At 49.2% G+C, this 19,349-nt stretch overlaps 1 protein-coding gene across 4 annotated transcripts; it reads left to right on the forward strand.

Moving 5' to 3' along the window:
- The first annotated feature begins 408 nt into the window (after positions 1-408).
- MEFV (MEFV innate immuity regulator, pyrin) lies at positions 409-13,873 on the forward strand. 4 transcript variants are annotated; one of them, XM_009195820.4, is made up of 11 exons: positions 410-788; positions 2,289-2,387; positions 2,745-2,906; positions 7,014-7,363; positions 7,789-7,884; positions 9,239-9,469; positions 9,938-9,960; positions 11,871-11,986; positions 12,176-12,208; positions 12,578-12,610; positions 12,776-13,873. In XM_009195820.4, exons 1-11 carry the CDS (start codon positions 512-514, stop codon positions 13,327-13,329), a joined length of 1,974 nt encoding a protein of 657 aa, XP_009194084.2. In that variant the 5' UTR covers positions 410-511; the 3' UTR covers positions 13,330-13,873. The 4 variants fall into 4 exon arrangements, with proteins under 4 accessions (XP_003916489.2, XP_017808613.2, XP_009194084.2 ...); XM_003916440.5 differs by having other exon boundaries at positions 409-788; positions 2,289-2,906; XM_031658542.1 differs by lacking the exon at positions 2,745-2,906.
- The last annotated feature ends 5,476 nt before the right edge of the window (positions 13,874-19,349 follow it).

Raw genomic sequence — 19,349 nt, forward strand, 5'->3', positions numbered from 1 at the left:
TATTTACTGCCCACCCCTTCCCCCATCCCATGCCATTGGCTCTGGAGGGTCTGTGAAACCCTGAGTCTGGAGGAGAACAGTTGACCAGCAGGGCTGACCCTCAGCATAGTCCTCTCTGTTCCCATTCACCCGCTCTGCCAGCCCCAGATCCTGGCAGGAAGGGAGATTGGAGGGGTTGTCCGGAATCCAATCCCAGACCTTCCCTTGCAGACTTGCCCACCTGTCTGTGGTCTAGTGTGGAGATGAGGTCCAGGGTTTGGGAGGGGTGTGGGGACACATGTCTGCCAAGGCACTGAGCCCTCCCAGCTGGAAAATCCTCTGAACCTGTGAGAAGAGAACACAGCCAGCATGGACACACCCTTACCCTTAGTCTCAGTTCCCACCAAGACACAGAGCATTTCCTGTGCCTTTTCCGCTATTTCACAACCTGCTTTTTCTTGCTCACCAAGGTAGACGCTTCTTCTCCTGCCAGAAGCCAGACAGCTGGCTCCAGCCTCTCCTGCTCAGCACCATGGCCAAGACCCCTAGTGACCATCTGCTGTCCACCCTGGAGGAGCTGGTGCCCTATGACTTTGAGAAGTTCAAGTTCAAGCTGCAGAACACCAGTGTGGAGAAGGAGCACTCCAGGATCCCCCGGAGCCAGATCCAGAGAGCCAGGCCAGTGAAGATGGCCAGTCTGCTGGTCACCTACTACGGGGAAGAGTACGCTGTGCGGCTGACCCTGCAGGTCCTGCGGGCCATCAACCAGCGCCTGCTGGCTGAGGAGCTCCACAGGGCAGCCGTTCAGGGTAAGCGGGCCCAGGCTGCCTCCTCACCCAGCGCTGAGGGCTGGTTGCTTTGTGGGAAAAGGGACCAGGAGCTCAGAGCAGCTCACTCTGACTTGGGGGTCGGGAGTCTCAGGTCTACCAAGATCCAGGTGACTTTAGTTCAGGAACGTCCCTTCCTTCACTCTGGCTTTTGGCACTGGGTTAGTAAACTTCCTTAAGGCTCCCAATGGGTTTTAAAGAAGCAGGTCAGGGTCAGGAAAGGCAGGAGCTGGAGCACCTATTCTTTGAGACTTCTTCACTTCATTTATGATTAATACTCATGTCAGACAAACATCTCTAGGTTAGCAAAAAGGGATTGCTATGCAATCGTATGAACGGGGTTGGTATAGAATCTTCTCAGTGCTGTTCACCATGTTGGCCAGGCTGGTCTCAAACTCCCGACCTCAAGTGATCCTCCCGCCTCAGCCTCCCAAAGTGCTGGGATTTCAGGCATGGACCACCATGCCTGGCTTATTTTTATTTTTGAAATGTATAATCTGGGTTTTGCTGACCTGTGTAAGATCTTATTTGAAACAGTTGTCCTGCTTACAACGTTTGAAAAGTACTATTTGAGAAATACATGGTGGCTCACACTTATAATCTCAGCACTCTGGGAGGCTAAAGTGGGTAGATTGCTAGAGCTCAGGAGTTTGAGACCAGCCTGGCCAACATGGTGAAACCCTGTCTCTACCAAAAATACAAAAAAATGAGCCAGGCGTGGTGGCACACACCTGTATTCTCAGCTATTGAAAAAACAGAAAACAGGCTGATGTGAGAGGATCGCTTGAGCCTGGGAGGCAGAGGTTGCAGTGAGCCGAGATCACATCAGGGCCACAGAGCAAGATCCGGTCTCAAAAAATAAAATAAGAGAGAGAGAAATATGTAGCAACATCAAGCATGTTCTTACTGAATGGTAATTGACTGCCGTTGTCTAGGAAGTCCTGAACTTTTGTTTTTGAGATGGAGTCTCGCTTTGTCACTCAGGCTGGAGAGCAGTGGCGCAATCTCAGCTCACTGCAACCTCCACATCCCAGGCTCAAGCGATTCTCATGCCTCAGCCTCCAAAGTAGCTGGGACTACAGGTGCACACCACCACGTCTGGCTAAATTTCGTATTTTTAGTAGGAACGTGGTTTTGCCATGTTGGCCAGGCTGGTCTCGAACTCCTGACCTCAAATGATCCTCCCAACTTGGCCTCCCGAGAAGCTAGGATTACAGGCATATGCCACCACGCTCAGCTTATTTTTGTATTTTTAGTAGAGACAGGGTTTCACCCTGCTGGTCTTGAACTCCTGACCTCAGGTGATCCTCCCGCCTCAACCTCCCAGAGTGCTGGGAATACAGGCATGAGCCACCGTGCCCGGCCCGTTTTTTCCTCCATTTCTAAACTTTAATATCCATGGGGATTCTCTCTCCTCTCCCCTGAATCTTGGGCCCTAAACGTGGGACAGCTTCATGACTTTGCAGCTGGTTGTCTTTCCAGAATATTCCACACAAGAAAATGGCACAGACGATTCCGCAGCGTCCAGCTCCCTGGAGGAGAACAAGCCCGGGAGCCTGAAGACTCCAGACCACCCCGAGGGTAAGGAGGGAAAGGAGGGGAAGGAGGGAAAGGAGGGCCCTCGGTCGTGCGGGGACTGGGCTGCCAGCCTGCGGTACAGCCAGCCCGAGGCCGGGACAGGGCTGTCAAGGAAGCCCTCGAGCAAACGCAGAGAGAAGGCCTCGGAGAGCCCGGACCCGCAGGGCAAGCCTCGGACCCGAGGGAGAAGCCCCGGCCCCAACCCCTGCAGGGCGCCAGAGCGGGGCCAGGCCGAGGGCCCCCCGCGCAGGAACGCCAGCTCCTCGGGCGCGCCGGGGCGGAAGGAGTGCAGGCCCTTCAAAGTGGACCAGCCCTCGGGAAAGAAGCGGCCTAAAAGCCTTGAGCTCACCATTTCCACAGGGCAGAAGGCGCCCCCAAATCCAGAAACTCTCCTGACTGTAGAGGAAACGACAGCTGCGAATCCGGACTCGGCAACAGGCGCTCAGGCAAGGCCCACTCCGGATGGAGGGGCGTCTGCGCACCTGGAGAAAGGCCCTGGGAATCCAGAACATTCGGTCACCGGTAAATTGTGTTTTTTCCTACTTTATATCGGCTGCAAAGAAAGAACAGCTGGCCGGGCACGATAGCTCACGCCTGTAATCCCGGCACTTTGGGAGACCAGGGCTGGAGGATTGCTGAGGCCAAGAGTTTGAGACCAGTCTGGTGAACATAGTGAGACCCCCGCCATGTCTATAAATAAAATTAAAAAAATAAAAACCCAAAGGTTAGACAGGGTGCCATAGCTCACGCCTGTAATCCCAGAGCTTTGAGAGGCCTGCACGGGAGGATCTCTTGACCCCAGGAGTTCCATACTAGCCTAGGCAACACAGTGAGACCCCATCTCTACAAAAAAATACAATAGTGGCACATGCCTATAGTCATAGCTGCTCGGGCTCACTTGAGCAGGGGGAGTTCCAGGCTACAGTGAGCTGAGATCATGCCAGTGCACTCCAGCCTGAGTAACGTAGCGAGATTCCACTTCTACAAAACTAAAAAAAAAAAATTAGCTGGGTGTGGTGGCACACGCCTGTAATTCTAACTACTCGAGAAGCTGAGGCAGGAGGATTGCTTGAGCCAGGAAGTTCCAGGCTTCAGTGAGCTGAGGTTGTGCCACTGCACTCCAGCCTGGGCAACACAGCAAGACCCTGTCTCTTAAACATTTTGGGGGGTAAAAAAAGAAAGAATGTCCAATTGAAAAAGGCAGTCACGGAGGCTGAGGCGGGAGAATGGCGTGAACCCGGGAGGCGGAGCTTGCAGTGAGCCGAGATCGCGCCACTGCACTCCAGCCTGGGCGACAGAGCGAGACTCCGTCTCAAAAAAAAAAAAAAAGAAAAAAAAAAGAAAAAGGCAGTCAGGTTTTATTCAGTGGCCAAAGAATAGAGAAAGGGAGCTCACCTCTGCAGGCATCTGCTTGCCAGGGATGGGAGGCAGGGGGATTTTAGAGTCCCAGGAGGGGAAGGGAGGTAGGTAAGCAGGTCCAGGGCAGGGTTCCATACATGAAGGCGCTGTCCCCAGCGTGCTTTTTCCTACATGGCATGGACATGAAACCCTGGCCATCTTCTTTTAGGGGAGGGGCCTTTAGCCTTATAATGATGTGTAAATGATCTAAAGGTAACTGGAAGTTACCTGTTCCAGTTTGCACTGGTTTTGCTTTGATCTTAACTTCCTCTGGTTTTTGGCAAGGGATCAGGCGGCTCCAGGCCATCTGGATTTTTTAAAGCAGCTGTCCCTATAGGTAAAGAGACCAGAGAAAAACTGTAAAAGAAAAATGCCACCAGTTTAGAGAGGATTGAGGTTGTCCAGGTGACAATTCCATGCTTGTGGTGGGGGCAGCATTCAGAAACACACCTTCTTTTTTTTTTTTTTTTTTTGACACAAGAGTCTCAGTCTGTCTCCCATGCTGGAGTGCAGTAGTGTGATCACAGCTTACTGCACCCTCAACCTCCTGGGCTCAAGCGATCCTCCCACCTCAGCCTTCCGAGTAGCTGAAACTATAGGTGCTCACCACCACACTGGTGTTTTTTGTTTTTTTGGTTTTTTTTTTTTTTTGTATTTTTTGTAGAAAGGAGGGCTCGCTATGTTGCCCAGGCTGGTTTTGAACTCCTGGGCTCAAGCAATCCACCTGCCTTAGCCTCTAAAAGTGATAGGTGTGAGCCACTACACCCAGCCTGTGGAACACACTTTCTAATACATTGTTGGCTGGAGAGGAGAAATCACAGCATTCAAAGAGGAAAAATAGAACTGGGGGTCCAGGCCGGGTGTGGTGGCTCATGCCTGTAATCCCAGCACTTTGGGAGGCCAATGGGGGCGGATCACCTGAGGTCAGGAGTTCAAGACCAGCCTGCCAACATGGTGAAACCCCATCTCTACTAAAAATTCTAAAATTTCCGGGCATGGGGGCAGGTGTCTGTAATCCCAGCTACTCAGGAGGCTGAGGCAGGAGAATTGCTTGAACCCAGGAGGCAGAGGTTGCAGTGAGCCGAGATCACGCCATTGCACTCCAACCTGGGCAACAAAAGCAAAACTCTGTCAAAAAAAAAAAAAAAAATTGGGGGGTCCAGGGACCCCTGAGACCTGGGAGGGAACAGGACGTGGTATACTGCATAAGTCTTCAAATCCAGAAGTCCCTGGGTCTTCTAGTGAGAAAGGACCCTGGGATCTGGAAAACCTAGCATCCTTAGGAATAGTGACCTGAAAAGTACTAAAGTACTTCCCCCCTAATTTTCTTTTATCCCCACTGTATTTTTTTTTATTTTTATTATATATATATATATTTAGATATGGGGTCTCGCTATGTTGCCCAGACTGGTCTCGAACTCCTGATCTCAAACAATCCTCCCATCTTTGCCTCCCAAACTGCTGGGATTACAGGTGTGAGCCACTGCACCGGATCCCCACTGTATTTATATAATTGGGATTCCTGGGTGCCTCCTGGGGCCACTTTGTTAATCTGGTGCAGGCTTAGACCCTGAAAAATGCATATGTGCACAGCTTCACAAATGTCACATCAAATTTCAGGTAGTTCTTGGACACTCTGAAGTCCATCTTTAGAATCCAAGGGGTTTGTGGACACCAGGTAGAAAATCTGGGGAAGACTGGTTAAAAATACTGTCTCTCACAATAACCTCACAGCAATGTGTCATAATGGGGTTGAGATTCTACCATTTGCCTTTCTCTGAGCAGAAAGGAAAGCCTATTGGCTAAAGTCCTAATTATCTACTGCTGAGGTAGTCATTAAAATTATGTTTGGTTGTGAATAATAGAAACACCCAAATAACAGTAACCTCAACAGAAAAGAAGTTTGTGCCTCCTTCACATAAATGATACACAGGCAGTCCCAGGCAGATCTGTGGGCCAGGATCCTGGGGTCCTGCTGTTGCTCTGCTCCACCAAGTTTGTCCTCAAGCTTGTGCTCTCAGAAGGTGACGTCCTCATGCCAGGCAGCAAGATGGAGGAACAGAGGGAAATAGTAGCCCTTAGGGAACGCTCTAGAAATTTCTAGAAGCTGCTTGTGACCCCTCCATTTACATCCCTTTGGTCATATTATGGTCAAATAGCCACACCTAACTGCAAAGGAGGCTGAGAAATGCAGGGCATTTGGGGGGCAATGGGAAGAAGGGAAGCAGTCCTGTGTACAATTAATTCTATCATGAGAGAAGGAGGAAGAATAATTTCTAGTGGCTACTAGCAGTCTCATTTACAGATGTGCTATGAATTTCTGGGACACTGTGAGGTAAGGAGGGAGGAGGGGCTAAAGGATTGAGTGTGTTTCTATTTCTTTTTTTTTTTTTTTTTTTTTTTTTGAGATGGAGTCTCACTTGGTCACCCAGACTGGAGAGCAGTGGTGTGATCTCGGCTCACTGCAAACTCCGTCTCCCAGGTTCAAGCAATTCTCCTGCCTCAGCCTCCCAAGTAGCTGTGATTACAGGTGCCCACTACCACGCCTGGCTAATTTTTTAATTTTTTGTAGAGATGGGCTCTTGCCATGTTTCCCAGGCTGCTCTCAAACTCCTGAGCTTAAGCAATCTTCCCACCTTGGCCTCCTACAGCTCTGGGATTATAGGCTTGAGCCACCACGCAGCCCCTTCTTTGCTTTTATTGAATGGTTACTGAACTCAGATGTGAGCAGTGGTCTATTTATTCTTTCATTCAATACTAGTTTTCCAAATGCTTACCATTTGCCGGGTACTCTGCTAGGGGCTGGCATCCAACTGGGAGCGAGACACACAAGTCACCATCCCCTGGGAGCCTCCACTCATGTTATGGGCAGCCAGGGATAGGTTCAAGTGGCAAAGGAACACTGGTCAGAATGTCTCTTTCCTTGGCATCACCTGCTAGATCCATGTCTGTGCAGGAGGAATAGCACAAGGCCATGGGTCTGTCTTTAGGATAAATGCCCAAGAATTCCAAGTCTCAGGAATGTCTGAGGTCTAGCCCTTAGCTCTCAGGCCCAGTGGCCTGTTTGCTGCCTCACTGGATGGAAGTCAGAGGAGGACAAGCTAGGAAGTGGGCAGTCTAACCAAGAACTCACACGTCTCAGGCAAGGGCTGTTTCTGCTGTGTTTTGTGATACCTCTGTGTAAACAACTTGGGTTTGCCATTCTGGGGATTTTCCACTGCATGTCCCCAGGAAGGCCACCAGACAAGGCTGCGAGTCCCCGTTGCCACGCCCAGGAAGGAGACCCTGTTGGCAATATCTGTGTGCGTGATTCCTGCAGCTGCCCTGAGGCAGCTTCTGGGCACCCCCAGGCCTCAGGCAGCCGCTCACCTGACTGCCCCCGGTGCCAGGCCTCCCATGAAAGGAAGAGCATGGGAAGTCTAAGCCCCCAGCCCCTTCCACAGTGTAAGCGCCACATGAAGCAGGTCCAGCTGCTATTTTGCGAGGATCACCATGAGCCCATCTGCCTCATCTGCAGTCTGAGTCAGGAGCATCAAGGCCACCGGGTACGCCCCATTGAGGAGGCTGCCCTGGAACACAAGGTAGGCACTTCCTGCCTGTGGGCCCTTCTCTGCCAGGCACTTGGACACACTGGGCCTTGCTTCATTTTCCCAACAACTCCGGGATGTTGGTGCATTAGCCAGCATTCCTGGGCTGGAAATGGCAAGAACACAATATAAACCAGTCCAGCAAAGAGGGGAGTTACAGGTTTATGTTGCTCAGAGATCCAGGGGGAGCTGGTTTCAGGTATGGCTAAATCCAGAAGCCCAGAGGAAGTGCCTCTCAGCTCTGCTGCCTTTGGTGATGCAGCCATTCCTCCCTCCTCTTTTCTGAGCACCCCTCCTATGCTGCTGGCAGCAGCACCCTCAGCCTTGCTACCAGAAGGAGATGTTCCCCTCCAGAGTTGGCACCAGCTAAAGATGGCAGGAGCCAAATTCAAGCTTTTCAACAAGTGCTGTTTTTCCAGAAGCAAATTCAGAAGCAGCTGGAGCATCTGAAGGAGCTGAGAAAATCAGGGGAGGAGCAGCGATCCTATGGGGAGGGCAAGGCAGTGAACTTTCTGGTAAGGACAGTCGTGGCTGGTGGCCCATCCTTCCCTGGGAGGAGGGTGAGAAGAGTGAGCAGGGGTCCCCAAGATTCTGCTGTGGTTCACAGGGCAGCAGGGATGGCCACCTCCTCTCAGGGTGCAGAGGGGTAACCAGCAGCCAAGGGTGAACTCATCCCTGTAGAGGGAGACCACCCCCAGCAGGCAGGGGTCACCTCTGAGGATCCTGTCATGCTTTCTCATACTCACCAGAAGATAGTATACAGCAACCTATGCCGGTGACTGTCGCAGAAAGATGAGATTGAGGAAAGGGGAGAACAACGCCACAATTTTTTTTTTTTTTTTTTTTTTTTGAGACGAAGTCTCGCTCTGTCACCCAGGTGCAGTGGCATGATCTTGGCTCACTGCACCTCTGCCTCCCGGGTTTAAGCGATTCTCCTGCTTCAGTCTGCTGAGTAGCTGAGACTACAGGCACCCACCACTATGCCCGGCTATTTTTTGTAATTTTAGTAGAGATGGGGTTTCACCATGTTGATCAGGCTGTTCTCGAACTCCTGACCTCATAATCCACCCGCCTTGGCCTCCCAAAGTACTGGGATTACAGACATGAGCCATCGCGACCGGCCAAGAACACTTTTAACTTTAAAATTCTCCTCTGTTTTTTTTTTTTTTCCCCCAAGGTGGAGTCTCACTCTGTTGCCCAGGCTGGAGTACAGTGGCACAATCTTGGCTCGCTCCAACCTCCACCTCCCAGGTTCAAGCAATTCTCCTGCCTCAGCCTCCTGAGTGGCTGGAATTACAGGCGCTTGTCACCGTGCCTGGCTAATTTTTGTATTTTTAGTAGAGACAGGGTTTCCCCATGTTGGCCAGGCTGGTGAGAGCAGCCTGAGACTCCTGACCTCAGGTGATCCACCTGCCTCAGCCTCCCAAAATGCTGGGATTACAGACATGAGCCATTGCACCCAGCCCAAATTTCCCCATTTTATGAAACAACAGTTATATTGGATCAGGGACCCACCCAACTCCAGTAGGACCACATCTTAACTAATTACATCTGCAAGAACTCTATCTCCAAATAAGATCACATTCTGAGTACTGGGGGTTAGGGCTTCAACATGTAAATTTTGGAGGGGACACAGTTAAACCTTAACACCAGGTTTGAGGACATTTTCCCAGAGCTAGCCCCAGCCATGCTCAGTCTGTTCTGGAAGGTTCCAGACAATATTGCCTCCTGCTGTGGAATCTAGGCCTCGAAGAGGCAGCATAAGCCCACCTTTTATCCACCTCCAGGAGGTGAGCCTCCGGGGGTTCCTGGACATACATGTCCACTCAAAGCACAGACCCCCATACCTCCCTGTCCTCTGCTCCCCAGAAACAGACTGAAGCGCTGAAGCAGCGGATGCAGAGGAAGCTGCAGCACGTGTACCACTTTCTGGAGCAGCAAGAGTATGTCTTTATGGCCTCGCTGGAGAACCTGGGCCAGATGGTCGGGCAGATCAGGAAGGCATACGACACCCGCATATCCCAGGACATCGCCCTGCTCGACGCGCTGATTGGGGAACTGGAGACCAAGCAGTGCCAGTCGGAATGGGACCTTCTGCAGGTGGGTGTGCCTGGGCCTGGCTTTCTTGGGTCCCCTGTGCCCATCAGGATGCCTCAGACTCTCAGCTCTGCCATCAACTGTGCGGGAACCAGTAGGTAAAGCCCCTAAGGCCTAGGATAGGACTTGGTCTTGGTGACCCACAATGCCTCTTGTGCCCAGACCCCTTTGACGAAGTCTCTCAGGAGCCCAGGGTGGCCCAGCATCCAGGGGATCCCTGTCATTTCCCAGAAGGGATCAGCAGGGCTTGAGGGTCGTTCCATTGCAGGCCTCGCCACCTGGGATGCCTGAATCCCTGTGGTTAGAATTAGAATTGAAGAAAGGTGCTCCACTTCCCCTGACACCCTAGGGCAGGGAGCCCTGGTAAGTGCAGGGGGGAGCTAAAAGTCCAGGAGCCCAGGAGTAGAGGCCAGGTATCAGCACAGCCTCTGGGAGCCTGATAATGGACAGTTTCCTTCTTTTCTCTCCTAGGACATCGGAGACATCTTGCACAGGTACAGCAAGGTCCTATGGTGTACCCTGGGGTGTCTTGCAGGAAGCATTTTGGGGGAGACAGTCCCAGAAGGGACCTGGGAGGGACATGTTCCCAACACTGGGGTCTGTGATTCCAGACTCCTCCCTTTTTCTGCAGGTTCCCAAAGCCTCTGGATTTGCTTAGGGAGAAGGGGATCTGGTCAGCAGGGAGGCTGACCAGGTGTGGAGCTGCAGACTGGGAAGGGTGAATTCAGCCCATCCTAAGATGGAGGCTCCCTAAGAAACTTTCCGAGTGCATTGTGTCCCGTGCAATTCACCTTATAAAAACTGCCCCTTCAGGCCTACTGGTGGCCTTGGGAAGCTTGTTTGGAGTGAAGCTGGGTTGAGCCTAGCAGGAAGGGGAGGGAAGGGACAGGAAGAGGCTAAGCCTTAAAATCACCTGGCAGCTTTACAAAATCCCAGTGTCCTTTTGTGTCTGGCTTCTTCACTTAGCATAATGTCTGCAGGCTTCATCCATGTTGTAACGTGTATCAGAATTTATTTTCTTTTTATGGCTGAATAGTAGTCAATTGTGTGTTCATACTACATTTCGTTTATCCATTCATGGACATTGGGATCTTTTCTAACTTTTGGTTTGTGAATAATGTTGCTATGAACATGGGCATACAAATATCTATTTGAGACCCTGCTTTCAGTTATTTTGGGTACATACCCAGAAGTGGAACGGCAGGACCATGTGGTCATTCTGTGTTTAATATTTTTTGAGGAACCACCATCCTGATTCCCACAGGGGCTGCATTGCTTCCCATTCCCACCAGCAGTTCACAAGGGCTCCAGTTTCTCCACATCTTTGCCATCACTTATTTTCTTGTTTCTCTCTCTTTCTTTTTCTTTTTTTTGGAGACAGAGTCTTGCTCTGTCATCCAGGTTGGAGTGCAGTGGCGTCATCTTTGGCTCACTACAACCTCTGCCTCCAAGGTTCAAGGGATTCTCCCACCTCAGCCTCCCCAGTAGCTGGGACTACAGGAGCATGCCACCATGCCCAGCTAATTTTTTTGGTAGAGACAGGGTTTCACCATGTCAGCCAGGCTGTTCTCAAACTCCTGACCTCAAGTGATCCACCCACCTTGGCCTCCCAAAGCGCTAGGGTTACAGATGTGAGCCACTGCGCCCAGCCATTTCTCGCGCTCTCTCTCTCTCTTTCTCTCTTTTCTTCCTGAGACAAGGTCTCATTCCCATCACTCAAGCTGGAGAGCAGTGGCACAGTCACGGCTCACTGCAGGCTCAACTCCTGGGCTCAGGTGACTCTCCTACCTCAGCCTCCTGAGTAGCTGGGACTACAGGCATGTGCTACCACTTCCAGCTACTTTTTTGTATTTTTAATAGAGACAGGGTTTTGCCATGTTGCCCAGGCTGGACTTGAACTCCTGGGCTCAAGCAATCCAGCTGCCTTGGCCTCCTGAAGTGCTAGGATTACAGGCATGAGCCACCATACCTGGCCTATTTTCTCCTGTTGTTGCTGTTTTTATAATAGCCATCCTAATGGATGTGAAGGGGTATTTTATTCTGTTTTTGTTTTTGTTTTTTTTTCATTAACTACCATTTTTATTTCAATAGAAAGAAATAAAGGGATGTATAATCAATTTGACATAGATAATTCTGGTAGATAATATCAATGTCATTTTAAGTCCATTCTGAAAACTCCTTGTGGTTTTGATATCCATGTCTTTAAAGCACCCCAGTACATGACAATCTGTGGCCAAAGTTGAGGACCAGCATTTAGACCTCTGAATCCAGGGAAGAATTTTCTTTGTGTAGCTCAGGCTGGGCTAGGTGTGCCCTGTGGAGAATGTAGATCATTTCCAGCTCACGGGTACTTGGGCCATCCCCTCGTTCCAGCCCTCTCTGGCCAACAGTCTTTTGTCTCTAGGGCTAAGACAGTGCCTCTCCCTGAACGGTGGACTACTCCTCAAGAGATGGAACAGAAGATCCAACTGCTCCTACAGAAGTTAGAGTTTGTGGAGAAGAGCGCAAAGTGCTTCTTAGGTAGATGGGCTTGGGAGAGGATTGGAGGTGCACGCTTGCTTCCTCCCTAAGAGTCACATAGCCCAGAGCCCCTCACTTCCCTCCTCCTCCTCCCCTGGTCTTGCTGACCTGCCTTCGACCTCTCTTCCATCTGTCCCTGGCTGAGGGACCTAACTCCAGCTTCTCCCTGTTCCCCTTCCCACATTTTAGAAACCCTGAGTTCAGAAATGGAAATGTTCAATGGTGAGTCCAGCGGTAATGGTGTGTGCTGGCCTGGGATTGTTGCAGTGTTTCCTTGTGCTGTTGACTTGAGGGGCCCCATTTAGAAGACAAAAAAACCCAAAAACACCTAGAGCAAAGGCAGGAGAAAGGTCATGGCAGGCCCCCCAGGCTCTGTGCATGACTGCATGACTCACTGGCTGAGTTGACTCATTAGACCACAGTCCCCAACATGACCTGGGTTCCTGGGAGGAACGGGATTATACCCAACATAGCATGCAGGGCCCGAAGCAGGGGGTTCCTTGTGTTTCCTTGTTGTCGGGACATTGTAATTTAGCCCCCTCTGAATACAAACGCTCAGGACTTTTTTCCCTATCTCATTTTTCTCTGTAGTTCCAGAGCTGATTGGTGCTCAGGCACATGCCGGTAAGTGCCCAGATCAAGGCAAGTGGCCCTGGCCTGCTGGATCCCTGTGCTCTCCCCTATCACGTTCGAGAATAACTGCCCTGTCCCTGTTTCCTGCAGGTGGGGATAACCCTGTAGGGATGTTGCCCACGGACCCCTAGCTAGGTATTCAAATTTTCTTTGCAGTTAATGTGACTCTGGATGCAGAAACCGCTTACCCCAACCTCATCGTCTCTGATGATCTGAAGAGTGTTAGACTTGGAAACAAGCGGGAGAGGCTGCCTGATGGCCCGCAAAGATTTGACAGCTGCATCGTTGTTCTGGGCTCTCCCAGCTTCCTCTCCGGCCACCATTACTGGGAGGTGGAGGTCGGAGACAAGACAGCGTGGATCCTGGGAGCCTGCAAGGCATCCATAAGCAGGAAAGGGAACATGACTCTGTCACCAGAGAATGGCTACTGGGTGGTGATACTGATGAAGGAAAATAAGTACCAGGCATCCAGTGTTCCCCCAACCCGCCTGCTAATAAAGGTGCCTCCCAAGCGTGTGGGCATCTTTGTGAACTACAGAGTTGGAAGCATTTCCTTTTACAACGTGACAGCCAGATCCTGCATCTACACATTCACCGGCTGCTGTTTCTCTGAGCCCCTTCAACCTATCTTCAGCCCTGGGACACATGATGGAGGGAAGAACACAGCTCCTCTGACTATCTGTCCAGTGGGTGGTCAGGGGCCTGACTGAATGCCCAGCACTGCATCTCTCTTCCAGCTTCTGGCCTTGTATCTTGCATTCACATACTCAGCAGTCACGGAATGCCGCCTGGGTGCCAGCCGCTACAGGAAATGCAACGAATAACAAAATAGTTACTGTGCCCATGGAGCCTACCCGATTATAGCAGAGCTAAATTAGGAACAAACATATTAGTAAATCCGCTGAAGAAATGTACTGATGACACACCATGGATTTCAGAGGAGAAAGTACAGGGTCGTTGCATAATCCATCCCTGGTGAATGGTACTCTCAGGTGCTCCTGAACAGAAGATTTGGCCCTCATTTTCCCTCAGAACCCCACGGCAAGGACATGTCCCCTGGTTCTCTCTGCTTTTGTCTTGAGGACATGGGAAGTCTAGAGAAACACAAGCAGACTGGATTGGGATAGAAGTATTTGTGTACCTGGATTAATGAACTATGATTTTTTTTTTTGAGACGGGATCTTGCTTTGTCACCCAGGCTGGAGTGCAGTGGCACTATCTCAGCTCACCGCAACCTCCACCTCCCAGGTTCAAGTGATCCTCCTGCCTCAGCCTCCTGAGTAGCTGGGATTACAGGCGCATGCCACACCAGGCTAATTTTCTTGTATTTTTAGTAGAGATGGGGGTTTCACCATGTTAGCCAGGCTGGTCTTGAACTCCTGACCTCAGGTGATCCACCCACCTTGGCCTCTCAAAGTGCTGGGATTACAGGCATGAGCCACCCCGCCCGGCCTATGATTCTTTTTTTTTTTTTTTTTTTTTGAGACTGCTCTTGTTGCCCAGGCTGGAGTGCAGTAGTACAATTTTGGCTCACTGCAACCTCCGTCTCCCGGGTTCAAGAGATTCTCCTGCCTCAGCCTCCCAAGTAGCTGGGATTATAGGCGCCTGCCACCATGCCCGGCTAATTTTTTGCATTTTTAGTAGACATGAGGTTTCATCATGTTGACCAGGCTGGTCTCAAACTCCTGACGTCAGATGATCCACCCACCTCAGCCTCCCAAAGTGCAGGGATTATAGGCATAAGCCACCATGCCTGGCCATGATTCTTTTTTTTTTTTTTTTTTTTGAGACGGAGTCTGGCTCTGTCGCCCAGGCTGGAGTGCAGTGGCCAGATCTCAGCTCACTGCAAGCTCCGCCTCCCGAGCTTACCCCATTCTCCTACCTCAGCCTCCGGAGTAGCTGGGACTACAGGCGCCCGCCGCGTCGCCCGGCTAGTTTTTTGTATTTTTTTTTAGTGGAGACGGGGTTTCAACGTGTTAGCCAGGATGGTCTCCATCTCCTGACCTCGTGATGCGCCCATCTCGGCCTCCCAAAGTGCTGGGATTACAGGCTTGAGCCACCGTGCCCGACCTCCTGGCCATGATTCTTAAGAGAATTGACTGGGCCTCATGAATAAAAAATTTAGGCCGGGCGCGGTGGCTCAAGCCTGTAATCCCAGCACTTTGGGAGGCCGAGAGGGGCGGATCACGAGGTCAGGAGATCGAGACCATCCTGGCTAACACGGTGAAACCTCATCTCTACTAAGAAATACAAAAAATAGCCGGGCGAGGTGGCAGCGCCTGTAGTCCCAGCTACTCGGGAGGCTGAGGCCGGAGAATGGCGTGAACCCGGGAGGCGGAGCTTGCAGTGAGCTGAGATCCGGCCACTGCACTCCAGCCTGGGCGACAGCGCGAGACTCCGTCTCAAAAAAAACAAACAAACAAAAAAAAATTTAGGAAATCTGGTCATTTGCATTTGTGACTCAATCACTGTGGAATCCCATTTCCCGGCTACATTTCATGAAGCAGATGGGACTACTGTATGGAAAAACATTTGGCATGTATTCCAATGTCAGATTATTCAGTCTTGGTTTGTATGGGAAAATCTTGGGTTGTGGAATATTAGGTTCTACTTCACACACATCCCGTGCATTGTCCTTCATTTAAAGAGATGTAAAGGGGCCGGGCATGGTGACTCACACCTGTAATCTCAGCATTTGGGGAGGCAAAGACAGGTGGATCGCCTGAGCCCAGGGATTCGAGACCAGCCTGGGCAATGCGGTAAAAACCCGTCTCTACAAAAAATACAAAAATTAGTCATAGGGATGGGGATGGGAGGATGGCTTGAGCCCAGGAGATCGAGGCTGCAGCAGTGAACTGAGAATGGACCACTGCAATCCAGCCTGGGCAACAGAGTGAGTCCCTGTCTCCAAAAAAAGCTGGATGTAAGAAGAACAAAATCAAATGAAGATTAAATTCCAAACTTCTATGCCAACTCCTCTGTTTTCACTACTAGAGTCTAGATTGGACTCAGATACTCCATGGCTATGATGAGAGGAGGTAAACTTGCTGTGCTTTCCTCAGGGAGTTTTATTCTACAAGAGTCATCCACATCCCAGGAGAGTTCACGTGACCTATGGCTTAGCTGTTCGCTGTGGTGGGTCATGTGTTATTCTCAATTCTCCCTTGTTATAAGCTTTTCATGAATATCTTTGTGTATATTTTCTACCCACCTCACCATATACATATTTTTTCTCCTGTGTTATTCCTAAAATGGTTCCTGAATGTGAAATATCTGATAATGCTTGCTACAGGTTGCCATACCATCCTTTGCAAATATTTTTAAAATATTTCATGCCCAAAGCAATGACCACCATTTTTTTTTTTTTTTTTTTTTTTTTTTGCTAATTTAATAGGGATGTAATGAGGCCTTACTTCTGTTTTATTTCATTACCTGTTAAGGAGGCTGTGAATTTTTCCATGTGACTTTCTGCTTTTTGCTTCATTCTATGGAAATTGTACAGTTCCTCTGAATACTTGCTATTTGGAATCTACATATTGAACTTTGTTGTTTGCTGTACTTCTTCATACACGTTTTAGGCTGGGTGTGGTGGCTCACGCCTGCAATCCCAACAGTTTGGGAGCCGGAGGTGGGCAGATCGCTTGCATCCAGGAGTTCGAAACCAGCCTGGGCAACATGGCAAAACCTCGTCTCTACCAAAAAATACAAAATTTAGCCAGGCATGGTGGTCAGCACCTGTAGTCCCAGCTGCTCGGGAAGCTGAGGCAGGAGAATTGCTTGAGATTTGGAGGCAGAGGCTGCAGTGAGCCGAGATTGTGCCACTGCACTACAACCTCAGCAGCAGAGCAAGACCCTGTCTCAAAAAAAAAAGGAAAACAAAAACATAGATGTTTTAGATAGTACGCATTTGAATCTGTCGGATGAAATTTCCCTGCCTAGTGGTGGTTTTATGGCGCTCTAAATCCATACCATAAAATGCATCCTTTTAAAGTGGAAAATTTGGTGTTTCTTATTATATGCATTGTGTGTATAAATATCACCACTATCCAGTTCCAGAACATTTTATTATATGTATTAGCATCACTCCCCACTCTCCCCCATTCCCCAGAGCATGCAAACCACTAAGCTACTTTCTGTCTCTATGGATTTGCCTATTCTGGACATATGTTAAGTGGCATCATATAATATGTGTTTTTTTTGTGTGACTGGCTTCTTTTGCTTAGTATGTTTTCATGGTTCATCCATGTTGTAGTATGTGTCAATGCTTTATCCTTTTTTATCACTGAATAATCCATTATATGATTACATGTATATATCATTCTTGTTCATCCATTCATCACTTAGGGGACATTGGGTTGTTTCTACTTTTAGGCTAGTGTGAACATGTTTTTGTGTGAACACACATTTCCATTTCTCTTGAGTTTACACCTTGAAATTGAACTGCTTGTTCACATGATAAGTATGTTAAGAAACTGCTGACCAGGCGCGGTGGCTTATGCCTGTAATCCCAGCACTTTGGGAGGCCGAGGCAGGTGGATTGCAAGGTCAGGAGATCGAGACCATCCTGGCTAACACGGTGAAACCCCATCTCTACTAAAAATACAAAAAAATTAGCCAGGCGTGGTGGTGGGCACCTGTAGTCCAGATACTCGGGAGGCTGAGGCAGGAGAATGTCGTGAACCTGGGAGGCGGAGCTTGCAGTGAGCCGAGATCACACCACTGCACTCCAGCCTGGGTGACAGAGGGAAACTCTGTCTCCAAAAAAAAACAAAAAACAAAAACAAAAACTGCCAAACTGTTTTCCAGAGTAACTAAGCCATTTTACATTCCCACCAGCAATACAGGAGGGTTTCATTTTCTCCACATCCTCACCAATAACACTTTTATGGTATTTTTTATTATAGTAATTCTAGTGTGTGTGAAGTGGGATCTCATTTGGTTCTGATTTGCATTCAAGATCTTTTAAATAGGAAATTCTTCACTTAGTTTTACTCCTAGATGATCAGATACTAAATTAACTCACCTTTCAAATAGTTCGGTTTTTTTCAACTATAAAAGGAACACTCGTTATTTGAAAATGCATGGATTTATAAAACATAAAAAGTGACAAATTCCCTCTAATCCTACTCCTGAGAGACAACCAATATTAACTCTCTCTTTTTTTTTTTCCTGCCCCCTGGCCAACATTTCTGGAAAGCAACTGTTTGTTTGTTTGTTTGTTTGTTTTTGAGACGGAGTCTCGCTCTGTCGCCCAGGCTGGAGTGCAGTGGCCGGATCTCAGCTCACTGCAAGCTCCGCCTCCTGGGTTCACGCCATTCTCTGGCCTCAGCCTCCCGAGTAGCTGGGACTACAGGCGCCCGCCACCATGCCCGGCTAGTTTTTTGTATTTCTTAATAGAGACGGGGTTTCACCCTGTTAGCCAGGATGGTCTCGATCTCCTGACCTCGTGATCCGCCCGTCTCGGCCTCCCAAAGTGCTGGGATTACAGGCTTGAGCCACCGCGCCCGGCCAATTTTTTGTATTTTTTAGTAGAGACGGGGTTTCACCGTGTTAGCCAGGATGGTCTCGATCTCCTGACCTCGTGATCCGCCCGTCTCGGCCTCCCAAAGTGCTGAGATTAGGGGCTTGAGCCACTGTGCCCAGCCAAAGTTTACTTCTTAAAATAGGAAGTGCCATATTGCCCTCTTAAATAATTGTATTAATTTGCTTTCAGAATTCTGAATATTATTTTTGTAATTATTCTTTTACATTTCATTTCTTTAATTGTATGTGACGGTAGCCATCTTTTCATGTTAAAAGGCATTTATAGAGATATATATTGTGTTTACACCCTTAATTTATGGTATCATTTCAAATCCATTTATGTCATTTATTTTACGAATTAGATTCTAAAACCAGGATTCCATCCAATTGTTTTAAAAAATCTTTATTGCTCTTTTTTTCCATCAAATTAAAAATAAAATCTTTATCGTTCTTTTTTCTTCCCCTCCTCCTCCCGCCTCCCAAGATGGAGTCTCGCTCTGTCTGTCACCCAGGCTGGAGTGCAGTGGCACTATCTCAGCTCACTGCAACCTCCGCCTCCCAGGTTCAAACGATTCTCCTGTCTCAGCCTCCTGAGTATCTGGGATTATAGGCATGCACCACCACGCCCGGCTAATTTTGTATTTTTTAGTAGAGATGGAGTTTCACTATGTTAGGCTGGTCTGGAACTCCTGACCTCAGATGATCTGCCCACCTCAGCCTCCATAAGTGCTGGGATGAGCCACCACGCCCAGCCTATTTTTCTATTTTTTTTTTTTAAGGTTTTATTATTTTTGGTTACCAAATTGACATGTGCTCATTAAATGAAGTGACAGAATTTAAAAAAAAAGTGTAATCTCCCCCTTTTCTCCATTTCCACTCCCTCCCTATGAGTAACTATTTTATTTTTATTTTATTTATTTATTTATTTATTTATTTTTGAGACGGAGTCTCGCTCTGTCGCCCAGCCTGGAGTGCAGTGGCCGGATCTCAGCTCACTGCAAGCTCCACCTCCAGGGTTTACGACATTCTCCTGCCTCAGCCTCCCGAGTAGCTGGGACTACAGGCGCCCGCCACCTCGCCCGGCTAAGTTTTCGTATTTTTTAGTAGAGACGGGGTTTCACCGTGTCAGCCAGGATGGTCTCGATCTCCTGACCTCGTGATCCGCCCGTCTCAGCCACCCAAAGTGCTGGGATTACAGGCTTGAGCC

Source organism: Papio anubis, chromosome 18 (assembly GCF_008728515.1).
Source record: "Papio anubis isolate 15944 chromosome 18, Panubis1.0, whole genome shotgun sequence".
Taxonomy (NCBI): domain Eukaryota; kingdom Metazoa; phylum Chordata; class Mammalia; order Primates; family Cercopithecidae; genus Papio; species Papio anubis.